At 47.8% G+C, this 12,095-nt stretch overlaps 1 protein-coding gene across 12 annotated transcripts in view; it reads right to left on the bottom strand.

The window, feature by feature from the left end:
- The window catches only part of TANC1 (tetratricopeptide repeat, ankyrin repeat and coiled-coil containing 1), a 254,310-nt gene that overhangs the window by 17,311 nt on the left and 224,904 nt on the right, over window positions 1–12,095 (bottom strand). For all 12 annotated transcript variants that reach the window (XM_070357358.1, XM_070357364.1, XM_070357367.1 and 9 more), the window contains one exon: window positions 9,787–9,865. In XM_070357358.1, the coding sequence (XP_070213459.1) occupies window positions 9,787–9,865 (79 nt within the window). The remainder of the gene's footprint in view (window positions 1–9,786; window positions 9,866–12,095) is intronic.

Raw genomic sequence — 12,095 nt, 5'->3', positions numbered from 1 at the left:
AGCCTCTGACAAGGGTCACTGCACTCGGCCTGGCCAGAGAAGAAGGGGGAGGGAGCAGGACAGGAGAGAAAGCACCTGATGGTGTGGCAAGGCCTTGGCTTCTGGCCAAGGGAATTTGACGAGGAAGGAGGAAAAGGACTTGGTATGAAAAGGCGGCGGGCTCTAAATATCAGTGTGAGCTCACGGCACTTCTCAAGACCCACACTGAACATCATTTCTCCTACTAGCAAAATCCTCAACAAGATGGCATTTTTGTAGCTAAATTCCCATGAAGGCATAGATCATTTTCTGACTAAAATTTTTCCTCAGGAATATAGTCTTCTGTCTTCAGAGCATGGGGAGATTTGTCGTGGCAGATGTTCATTTTAAGAAAACCCAATTCACGCTCAGCAGTACGAAACCTTCACTGAAAAACATCAGGGAGAGATGATTCTTGCATAAATGGATCGTTTGCAGGAATCTTATACGAACTAAAGTTCTCTGGGCAAAGACGCGATTTACAAAAACTCAACTGTCATCTCGCCTGGAACATAGTCATTCCATAAACAGGGCTGTTTATGACATTTTACGCCAGGTCTGTCTCTCTCACACACACAGGGATGTGTGGCTTAACAGGCCTAGGGGTTTCAACGACGACTGTCGCCCCGACACGCTTCTGTCCTTAGAAGGGTGACAGGTCGGAGCACACACAGGCAGTTCCCTGCTTCTGGACACTGACCTTCTCTTACCTCATACACTGATGACCCAGGCCGCCCTGCCAGGCCCGAGCTGAGCACAGGAGCCAGCTGCAGCCACAGAAGCACTTCCTGCCGGCTGAGATGGCCCCAAGAGGGACGGAGGGGGGCCAAGGGGCTCAGCTTGGCTTCCGTGCTTGTGCTTACCGGTGCACTTTATTTCCTAACATACTGGTTTTTCCCATCTCTCAGAAAAATGGATGGAAAATGAACTGCGGTAAGCAGCAGGGTTGTGACCAAGATGGAGACCATTAGACATGACAAAGGCAGTGAAGCTGGAGCCTCGGCTGGGAGAACGAAGGTGAAAGGCATCATGGAACGCTGGGAATCTCTCGGCTCTCTTATCTAGACTACGACGCTCAGAAAAATAACTTGGGATTTCACAGTTTTTTAAACCTCTTTGGGAGTGGCAGCCCCTCCCCCTGCACTTTCTAATAACTGGCCTCTGGAGAAGTTGCTACCGCAGAGGTTACTCAGCCTGTGTTTCGCTTTGCTGTCCCTGTGGGTCCGGGCAGGGCTGCCACTCGGACAGGCTGGTCCCAAAGGCCCCTGACTGAACACAAGTAGCGCTCTGACCCCTCCCGGAAAGCCAGGGGACACCCGCTCCTCCACCTTCTACAGACTGCATTTATAAAAAACCCAAGCTCATAGCCTTGTTCTGTGAGGCATTTCCTTCCTGGCTGAGGGAGGGGGAAGCTTCCATGAAAAGAATAAACTTCCCAACAGCTATAAATTCTTCATCTCCACAAAGACCTGAACCCTCAACAATGCAAAGGATAAAACGATACACAATGAAGACTGCTCTGACCGGAAAATGCCATTGCTCTGGGAGACCGACTCCCAGGAGCGCCCGGCACCTCTGGCCTTGGCGGACGCCCATGCTGGAGGGTGACCTTACGAACGGGAAGCCAGTCCTGCCCACACACTCCCTGAAGCACACGAGTGGCTGTTTGGAACACCTTCCTCATTGTTCTGACCCTTCCTTATGGTCAGCATGTGGCACAAGTCTCCCAGGAGGGCCTGAAGCTGCAGGCCTCAGTGGGGTCAAGGAGAGGGAACCTGTTACAAGGCAACAGGCAGCAACCCAGCGGCACGTGAAAATGTTGCCTCCCCCGCTGCATCAGCCCATTTCCCAGTGAACTATTTATAAAGCAAGACAGGAGCCAGATGGGAGGAACCCAGACACTCCTGATGTGCGACCAGTTCTAGAGTGAAAACACGCCGTCCGTCTCTGTACACAGATTAAACACGAACCTCAAGTTGCCAAGGAATTGTTTGAAAGAAATAAAATATGCAACTGCCACGGGACTTCACGTGTGACCAAACTTCTTTGTCCCTTATAGTCTCTTGCGACGATGCACTTTGTGATTCTAAGGAACCTAGGTTTTTAGAACTTTTAAAAAAGGATAAGAAAACAGTGCAATGTGAGATTACCAGACAAGATGGCACAGTTAGAAGGACCTTGAGCTCATCTCCTCTCAGGAGGAAAATAAGAAGATTCTGACATTTTAATAATATACTCTGATATTTGTGAAGTGCTTCCTACAGGACACTTGATGGTCCTTCAAATCCACAAATTTATTTAATACACAGCTAACTTCTATGAGACAAGTACCACTCATCCTGGTTTTACTGATGTGGAAAATATGGCCCAGAGAAGTTAAAACAACTCACCTAAGGCCACACAGCTAGTGGAAGGCACGAAAGCATGTGATGCCAGCGAGTCCAGCTGGAGTCTGAGTTCTTAACTCTCACACTTTGGCCCCTAAAGAATCTCTTTTAAAAAATATTCAATCAATCAGACTAAGAATGTTGTTCTAGAACAAGGGTACCAGAAAATACTTTTCTTCTCCTGAAGAATTGTTAAGCTTCCTCCCACAGACAGTAAGAATAATCCTTAATGAGTGTGCTCCCTTCTCACTCTGGTCAAAAGGCATCCTAAGGCCAAAACAGTAGTTCAACCTGGCAAGCACACAGGACATTACGGCAGAAATATCCACGTTGTTCCTCGTGTCCTGTTTCTGACCTTTTTTTCCTTTTCTTATATATTTTATTTCAAAGAATCCTCTTCAAGTCCTTTGAGGGATAATGTGTGCTATAAATAACATAAATTCAGTTTAAAAACAATTTCCTAAAATATGGGATGACATAAATCACGTTCCATACAGACTTTGTGCCAAAAATCTATCAGAAGACTGCAGCTCTGACCAGCTGTCACTTCTAAAGCGTGCTGAGAATGCTCACATTTTGGGTAGATCCTCTTACACACCGCATTATTTAAAGCATGTACATTGTGCTGTTCCCTCCTCTCCTCGAAGGGATACATGTGAGCCGAGGAGAGCAGAGTTAAATGCAGGACCCCACATGAGGGATCAATGCAAAAGGGGGGCCTTCTGACAAAACCATACTACACAAGTGTGTGCGTGCTCAGTTGCATCTGACTCTTTGAGACCCCACAGTCTGTAGCCCACTAGGCTCCTCTGTCCATGGGGTTTCCCAGGCATAAATACGGGAGTGGGTGGCCATTTCCTTCTCCTCTTCCAGACCCAGGGATCAAAACTGTGTCTCTTGCATCTCCTGCACTGGCAGGCAGATTCTTTACTACTAGTGCCCAGCCTCAAAAACAGAAAGAATCCAAATATATTTCAACAATAATTTTAAACACTCAAGGTGACTTTTCACAACAGGAGAGCAGGTGAACCTCCTGAGCTAGGAGGGAATGTCCAAAACAACAAGCAGCCATGTTTGTGAGTAAAGATGCTCTAAGCTACCAAAATGCATATGAGTGCATGTCTTTATGTTGGAAGCCCAGGTTGTGTTTTTTAATCAAAAGGAAGGCACTCACTAGAACAAAGCCTCTGTGCACAGCAAAAGCAGCACAATGGAGGTGGGGCACGGCTCTTGGTAAGCGGTCAAGCCACCAGTCCATATGCAGCCGAGATGCCCCTGTAGGCCTCCACGGGCGCCCTACTTGCCCCTCACCTGCCCTGCAGGACTGGGACACACAGTCAGTGGATTCCTGCTGTCCTCTCAGCAGAGGACAGGTCCCCATGTCAGGGGCAAGCCCCGGGTGTCTTCTAGGGCAGAAAGGGGAAGTCTGTGGACGCACCCCGTCCCTCTCCTTCTCACCCCAATCCCCTGTATTGTTAGAGTGACCCCATGCCCATCTTCAGCTCCTTCCAGAGCCTGAGCTACCCCCTCCTCCAGTGCCTACATTAGTCCACTCTGTCCCTCCCCTCTCATAGTCCTGGGTTACCCACTCCCCCCATTTCCCTCCCTTTAGGGTCCTGAGTTATCCCCTCCCATCCTTTCCAGGGTTCTGGGTTACCCACCTTCCCCTCCCTTCCTAGGGCCTGGGTTGCCCCCTCCATCCAGAATGTTAGATCACCTCCCTTCTAGGTTATCCCCTCCCTCACCCTCTCTAAGGTCCTGGGTTACCCCCTCTTTCATGCTTTTATGCTTAGGACAGCCAAAACTTCTACCTTGTTCAGAATGGACAGAAATCTGGATTTCCACCCATCTTACTGCTCTTTTCTAAAGCAAACCCTAGCAGAGGAAGGAATGCCTGAACAAGGACTTCCCAGCAGTACTGATGAGACCTCCCCGGGACCTCCAAAAACTATACAACAGAAGTCACTTGCTTGTCCCTACAAAGCAAATTCCTTCAGGTAAATCCTCCACATGTCCCAACAAGCAAGAGACCAGTTCTTTTCTTTCTAGTCTCTCACCTGAATCCTGCCTTGAGAGGCCCCTAACCGGTGTGAAGGCCAAACTCAACCCAGATGTCTCAAATTTCCTTTAAATTCTTAAGAAATAAGAGCCCCACTCTGTCTAAAAAAAACCTAAGGTAAAATCTGAAAGAACAGAGGGTTCTTTTAAATCAACCACCAGGCATCCTATTGCCTGATGTGCACGTACAGAGTTCTGGGGTGGCTTTGGGTGTGATCAGCTCAGCCGTCCACGGTCCCTGCAGTGAGAGCTGAAGGACACCTCACCCCCCGCCCCCCCAGAAGGACAGGCAGAGTCCCAGAGTGGAAACTGAAGCAGCTGAATGGAGACAAGAGAAAAGAGAGAAACTTTTAAAACAGCAAAGATGAAATACAACTCATATTCTGGCTTCCTGGTCCCACAAGGAAACAGGTGTGAGGACCCTCCCCCCACACTGGTCTGGAAACGTCCCACGCCCAGCTGAGGGGGCTGCGCTGAGACTCAAGTCCCATCTAGAATTCCACGCAGAATTAGAGAAGAGTGACCCATGACTTGCATACATGCTGGACTAAACTGCCTCCACAAACGATGATAATGAAGGTTATGCAGCTAAAAATCCCATTTGATTTGCTGGGGAGAAAATTCAACCCTTCTTGGAAACTGAGGAAAATACGGTGCTCTTAACAGCTTTAGCAATAAAAACAATATTTACAACGATTAAGTTTCTTTGGAAAGTATTTACCAACTAAAAAAGCACGAACAACATGAAAGAATACTTGACATGAAACATTCAGTGAGACATCTAACGACCTCTGACGGGCATCTCAGTTCAGAACTTAGGGAAGGGCAGTCCTTGGGAGCGGGTGGCTAACGGGCGGGATGGCGTCCTACCCATGTGTGAAGCCAGGGCTCCAAGCCTGCTGCTACCAACTAGGAGCAGTGAGAAGGATTTCCAAGGGACCACAGGGCATGGCACATGGGGGCTGGCAGTCGGGCTGGCGGTGTGGGGAGGGAGATTTATGCACACAAAGATGGGGCTGGCACTGGCCATCTTGGCCTGTCGGTCATGTCCATGTCGTGGGTAGTTGCTAATAGCTCGGTGTTTCAAAAGATGCAGTACAGCACCCAGCCACATAGATGACTGGGTCGAGGGCTTCTAAGCCAGCCTGGAGTCCAGCAGCACGTGACCTGCGCTATGACAGACAAGAAGACACAGAGGACACGGTCCCAGTGAGCAATGGGCTCCTGACCTCTTCCCTCCAACAACACAGCTTCTCCCAAATTATTCTGCAAGGTGAGTGTTACCTACCCTAAAAGTTACTTCGTTTTCTTTAAACCCACCTGTCCGCTCAGTCAACAGCTATGTACCCAGCACCAGACAAGACCAGTGGCTAGTGGCTACCAGGCTAGACGTACAGATAGCAAGGCAAGCATTTCCATCATCACAGAAAGTTCTACAGGACAACATGAGACCAGACACAGTGATTATAGAAAGAAGAGCACAGGAGACTTGGAGAGTTCTGCCCTCCTGAAACCCATAATGTAGGCACAATAAGCTTTCATCAGATAAGCAACATCAACAATCAAATTTATAAGCAGTAAGTACTAAGCAGGGAACTGTAACGTGACCCCAAGGAGTCAGGGCTGGGAACGCTTTGCTTACAAAACAGGCGTATTCGCTGAAATAAAAGCGTTTCTATTCCCCTAAAGAGCAAGAGGTTCTGACTAGAGACAGACAGCAGGCTCACAGACTTGAGAGAGGCCTGGAGTTTGGGAGCACAGTTGCTCTGACAATTCACAGCAGCATGAGGTCACCAGTTAAGCATTTCTGATCATTTCATCAGGCTGATTCCCATCGAACACTGACAAGGGAACAGTAACTCACTTAGGTCAAGACTTCGTGGGAGCCAGCACTTGTTTGTCATGACTGTGGAATGCCTGAAGCAGACAACTTGAGCATCTGATGGGTTCTTGTCATGGTTCAGGCTGCCCAGCAACTACAGGATCAAGGCTGTCTGTGTGAACGGGCAGGCGGCCTCGGCGGCCACACAGGCAGAGCTGCTGGGTGGAGGCGCGCCCCAAGCCCGCTCCCGGAGCTCCAAGCTTTCTCCTCACTCTTCTTCCACTGGAGTGAGTGTCACACTCTTTATTTGCGTGAGAACAAGGGAAAGTGCTGGAGAGCTACAGGACTGATTTTGAAGGGCTGGATCTAAAAACCAGACAGACCAAACAGACATAAAAAGCAAAGGGCTCCAGAGGCTGGTGGAAAGGGAAACTTACACAAATCAGGCTCTCTGCTCTCCAAAACCAGGAGAGATACAGGTAGCTGAGCTCCAAGGGCGGCATAGCGCTGCATGGACACCATCAAAGCTGGGCAGGCGAGCCAGGAACAGACCATGGAGGCCCTGCAGGAACCCCATCAGCTGGTATTTTAAATCCAAGTTGTTCATAGCTAATCTACACTGCATAGACTTGAATGAACTCTTGGGATCCTAGCCTCAAGCTGCAGCCGGAGACAGAGAAGTTCCATTCTAGAGTGTTTCAGGCACAAAGCACCATTGACTACACCCAGGAATGAGGACCAAACCAGGAAGGAGAGCAACTGCTTTCATTCTGCGAGTCTTTAGCAATTAGAAGCAGCGCACAGAGCATGCAACCCACCCAGGCTGGGGGACCACCAGGTCACTGCTTGCTGAGAACAAGGACCGCGAGCTGCCCCATCGACTCAGGCTGTCATCACTGGGGCCGTCTCTTCCAGAAGGCATGTGGGGTCAGGTAATGTGGACCCTGTGTGGCTGAATCCCAAACACAGACCTCACAATCTGGGCAAGGCAGTACACATCTATGCAAAGCCCCATATATGCAGATGTTCCCTCACCTAAAACTTCCTCTGCAAGATTTCCAAGTGCTCCTCTGACAACCACTGACAACCTGATTTCCTCCGGAAATCAGGACGGTCTGTAGTGGCAGACATGGGTGGACATTTCTGAAAGAACACAGGAGAAAAATATCACACAGAAAAATGCAGAGCAGGCAAGACTGGTTTTACTGACATGCAGCCACAGAGTACAGCGGGGGCCTCTAAGCCTGAGAAATAGTGCTTAGCTTTCTCTTGGTTTAAATTTTTCCCAAAGCCTCTCACACTCTCGGCTGAGGAAATTCACGTTTACTGCCTGCAGAGGAAAGCTATGACCTGCTTCTCAGGCTGCAGAGTGGTCTGAAGGTTATACACAAGGCTTTGCAAGGCAGAAGCTGAACCATTAGTCATCCTTTCACTGAGGCTGATGGGAGCCTGTAGTTTCTCTTCCGTGCTTCTTCAGCCTACGACCTGGCAGATTCTCAAGGGGGAAGGAAGGAAGGTGCTTACTGAAACTCAGGACTGGTCATCTCGAGAAAAAACAGACCACACAAACAGAGCTCTCAAATGAAAGCCTTCTCTGCTTCTCTGGATTTTTTTTTTTTTTTTTGCCCAGAAAGAAAACACCCTTCTAATATTAAAGATCAGAGATTCTTATTGAGCTAAGTGAGGGGTGTTACAGGTACTGGCACTGACCCCCATCGTCATCACGGCTCCTCTCATTAGTGTCCCTGTGAGGCCGGCACTTAGACAACTGCTTATGGTGATTCTCTATTTGTCCCGAGGCCACAGGGCCCCTGAAATCACCTGGGTGGACGTTTAGGAAAGGAGTGTCCTATCCTTCCCAGGTGGCGCAGTGGTAAAGATGCCTGCCAGTGCAGGAGACGCAAGAGACGCGGGTTTGATCCCTGGATCAGGAAGATCTCCTGGAGAAGGGCATGGCAACCCACTCCAGTATTCTTGCCTGGAGAATCCCTTGGACAGAGGAGCCTGGCAGCCAACAGTCCATGGGGTCACAAGGAGTCAGACATAATTACTGGACTGAGCCTGAGCACACACCTGTGTGTGTCAAGTCACACACCCTCATGAAGCAATTTCTAGGCCCAACTGCCCCAGGGGTTCTGACCATAGGGAACACCTGGCCAAGACTGTCACATCTCATTCAGTCTTCACCAGATCCTAGAAAGTAGGATTATTTACATCATTTGACAAAGAGGCAAAGACCCTGCCTCCAGGCCCCAGAGGACAGGGACCTGGCCCTCTGAAGAAGCGCAAAGAAAGCCATGTGCTGGCCTGTGGGCTACCTTGAGGCCCACAGCACAACAGGAAGTGGTGGACACTTTCACCAAATATGGAGTAGCCCATACTGTTGAAATGACTGGGGAAAAGACTCCATAAGGAATTAAAGCCAATATTTACATCTACACACATGGACCCCAAGCACAATCTAAACCCGTCTGTGAGTCCTGCACTCTCCCTGAACCTAGCGGACACGCCACCACTCTCGCCCTTTATCACCACCCCCCTGCCGCCAGCCCACCACCCACATCACCACAACTAGCACTATAAGCCCCATGCATGCGCCTGGCAGCATCTACAGGGGAGTTGGGTTGGGGGGTTGACAGCGGAGAAAGGGCAGTGGGGAGGGAGTTGGGGGGCGAGCACCTGTGCTACCCATCAAGAAACTCTCTGAGGCTTTTCTTAAGTATGAGTTAGCTGAGGGACTCTACACACCACCGTTTGGTTTGTTAGGAAATAATTGAGAAGCAGTTGGAAATAAATCTGTGCAGGAGACATTGAAGTCATACACAGGACACAGCCTGGAAATGCATGTTAAACACCATTGGTTACATTTGGTAAACAGCAACTGATAAAGTCTCACACTTCTAAAACCAATTCAGTCAAATGGAAAATTTCAAAGCAGCCTTATTTATATTATTATTAACCTGACAAGTAGCCAACTCAGATCTTCCTGAAGATTTACTACAGTTCAATACACACACCCCACACCAAAGGAAATGGACTCTGTAGCTGGTATTCAGTCTGTTGCGCAGGCTCCATGAGGACTGAGTCCTACTCTGGAGAAGGCAGGCCAGAGCCTTCCTCGCTGAGCACCTTGGATTCAGCTGAATACTGGGCTGCAAGTTCTGCGCTGCTCACGGTGCAGTCACAGGACGACCAGGTTGCTCAGGACATGAGAAGACTCAGCGAGGTGGGAAGCACCGCCTTGTCTGGGTATGTCTAGCTGACATTCATCAGAGGCACAGGAACTGCTGGTCTAATTCAAAATGATTCAAATTGCACTTGCTTCTAGAAAAGTTTTACTCATCATTTGCGAAGTTTCAAAAGCTCTTAACTTCAAACGCTTTGTGATAACAATAGGCCCAGATGCATCCCATGTCATTCTTAAGACAACTAGGCCAAAATGGCAGCGAGGACATCAAGCAGCTACTTGGCCCCAACTACAAGCAGGGGAACCGTAATTACCTGTTTCTCCCCACAGCGTGTCGGTGCCATTGACGTCTATTTCATGTTCCTTTTCCAGTTCCAGCAAGCACTGGAGCACCTGTCACAAGTGGCAAGGTGATTTAATGAGTTTTCAAAGCCATATGCGCTTATTATATCCTGTGTATCAAAGGAGAGAACGTGTTGTTTTTTAACCATGATTATCTCATGCTGCACAAGGAGAGAGAATATAATGAAAATGGTTTTCCAGCATAATTCGTATGCTATTCACACTTTCACTTTGAGAAGAAGAAGAAAAAAAAAAAGTGAATTTTGGCAACACTGTTCAGGATTACTAGGTACTCAGAATTCTAATGAATTCCAACATGACCCAAATATGCCAGCCTCATCAACAAAGGACAGGGGAGATCATACAGAGTGCAGCTTCTGCATAAATCGCCAGAAGATGGTGAATCCCTTTCTTCACAAGGAAGGAAAATAAGGTGATGTATATACCTTTCAATAAAATAATGCTGCTTCAAATGCTTTTTCCACTCACATTATTCTTTCCCCTCTGTCAAACAGCAGGGTGCGTCACAGGGGTGGGGGCAGGGAGCCAGAAGTATCTGAGCCCTTAACCAGAGTCAGATCCACCCTGCTCTCCAGCATCCACCCTGCTCACCGGCAGCCATCTTCCAGCTCCCCAATCCACTCACAATAAGGGCCCCACATCCTAGTCAGAAAACCCGTGAATGCTACCTTACATGGGAAGAGGGGATTTGTAGATGTGACTGCGAATCTTGAAATGGGATGATTATCCTGAATTATCACAGCGTATATTGTATACATACTTGATACGATCACAGCTGTTTATAAGAGGGACAGGAGGAACCAGGGCCAAGGGAAGGATGAGGTGAGATGACAGGAAGCACACTCTGAAGACAGAGGCAGGGCCTTAAGCCAAGGAGTGAGGTGGCTTCTAGAAGCTAGAGGAAAAAAAGAGAAAACACTCTTCTCTGAAGCCTCCAAAAGAAACACCGGCTTCCTGACCCAACTAAATTTCAGCCTTCTGACCTCCAGAACAGGCTGCTTCAAGCCACTGAAGCCTGCGGTCACTTACTACGACAGTATGCGGAAACTAACACGCCCCTCAAGGCCTGTGGTGAATGAGCCCTGTCCTCTGCCATGAAGCAGTGGCTGGCTATGCGGCTGCTTTCCCACGGCTCCTCACAGCCAGTTTCACAACAGCCTGAGACCAAGGTCACATCCAATGTGGCTTCGCTGTCCTTCCTAAGATGATTTTTCACCTTCTGGACCCATGCAGATTTAGGGAACAGTTTAAAAAGGAAAAGCATCCACATTCAAATATGTCGATTTAACATGTTTCCTCTGTATCTATGTAAACGGGTCTTTAAAAATATTTCTTTGTATTTTTAATCTAAAAAAAAATAAACCCACTATCTGGTAATGTTTAATACATTTTTATGAAATGTGCGCTTTGTTCATTTTTTATGAAAAAGAGTATTTTCTCCAAAACTAAAACATAGTTAACTTGACTAGCATTGTTATACAGTTCTATAAATTTCTTTTATGTCTGTCCTAAGAGAAGATAGCTTCTTTTTCTTATACGCTTCTGTATTCAACTTGCTGCAATATATTGTCTTGGTTGAAATAGTGTACATGTGCATTTTTGACATTCTAAATGCCAACAATAAGCCAGCTAGCTTCGTGTATGTGTGTATCTGCTCCAGTGTCTTAAATGGTAAAAGTCAGCCAGCCAGCTTTGTACCCAAATTTACTTTGGTACATTTACATTTTACATTTGGTACATTTACATTTGGCACATTTACTTTGGTACAAAGTCATTGTGGGGAAGAATCTTAGAAACATTGGCAACTCTAATTGCCTGAAGACACTACAGAGTGAGAAATACACAGAAGAAAAAGGGTAAAATATTATTAACTTCACAGACACACGGGTCAGAAGATGACTACAAAATCTGCAAATCGAGGAATACTGACACCGGCCAGAAATAAGTGCTGGATGTACTGCCTGAAGTTCTCCTTCAGTGCAGGAACCGTAGATGACAAGCATGCTTACATGCTACCAGAGCCTGTTCTATTTTAAACACCTCTATTTTTAAAAATCTTTTGAATACTCAAGAACAAGTTTAGAATTAGGATTCCATGTGATTATTGTTCAAAGACCACAAGGACAAGAGGATGAATCAAAGCGGGAAAAGGAGAGGAGAGCAGGACTAGAAGGTAAAAACAGAACAAGGAGGGAAGACAAGCAGCAGCAAGGCGGGGCAGAGAGTGCGTGCCCTGGAGGGGCTCCTTCCACTCGCAGGA

The sequence above is a fragment of the Bos mutus genome, chromosome 2, assembly GCF_027580195.1.
Source record: "Bos mutus isolate GX-2022 chromosome 2, NWIPB_WYAK_1.1, whole genome shotgun sequence".
In the NCBI taxonomy this organism is placed as follows: domain Eukaryota; kingdom Metazoa; phylum Chordata; class Mammalia; order Artiodactyla; family Bovidae; genus Bos; species Bos mutus.
The sequence above is the reverse complement of the archived record's forward strand: the minus strand, read 5'-3'. Positions and strand labels throughout refer to the sequence as shown.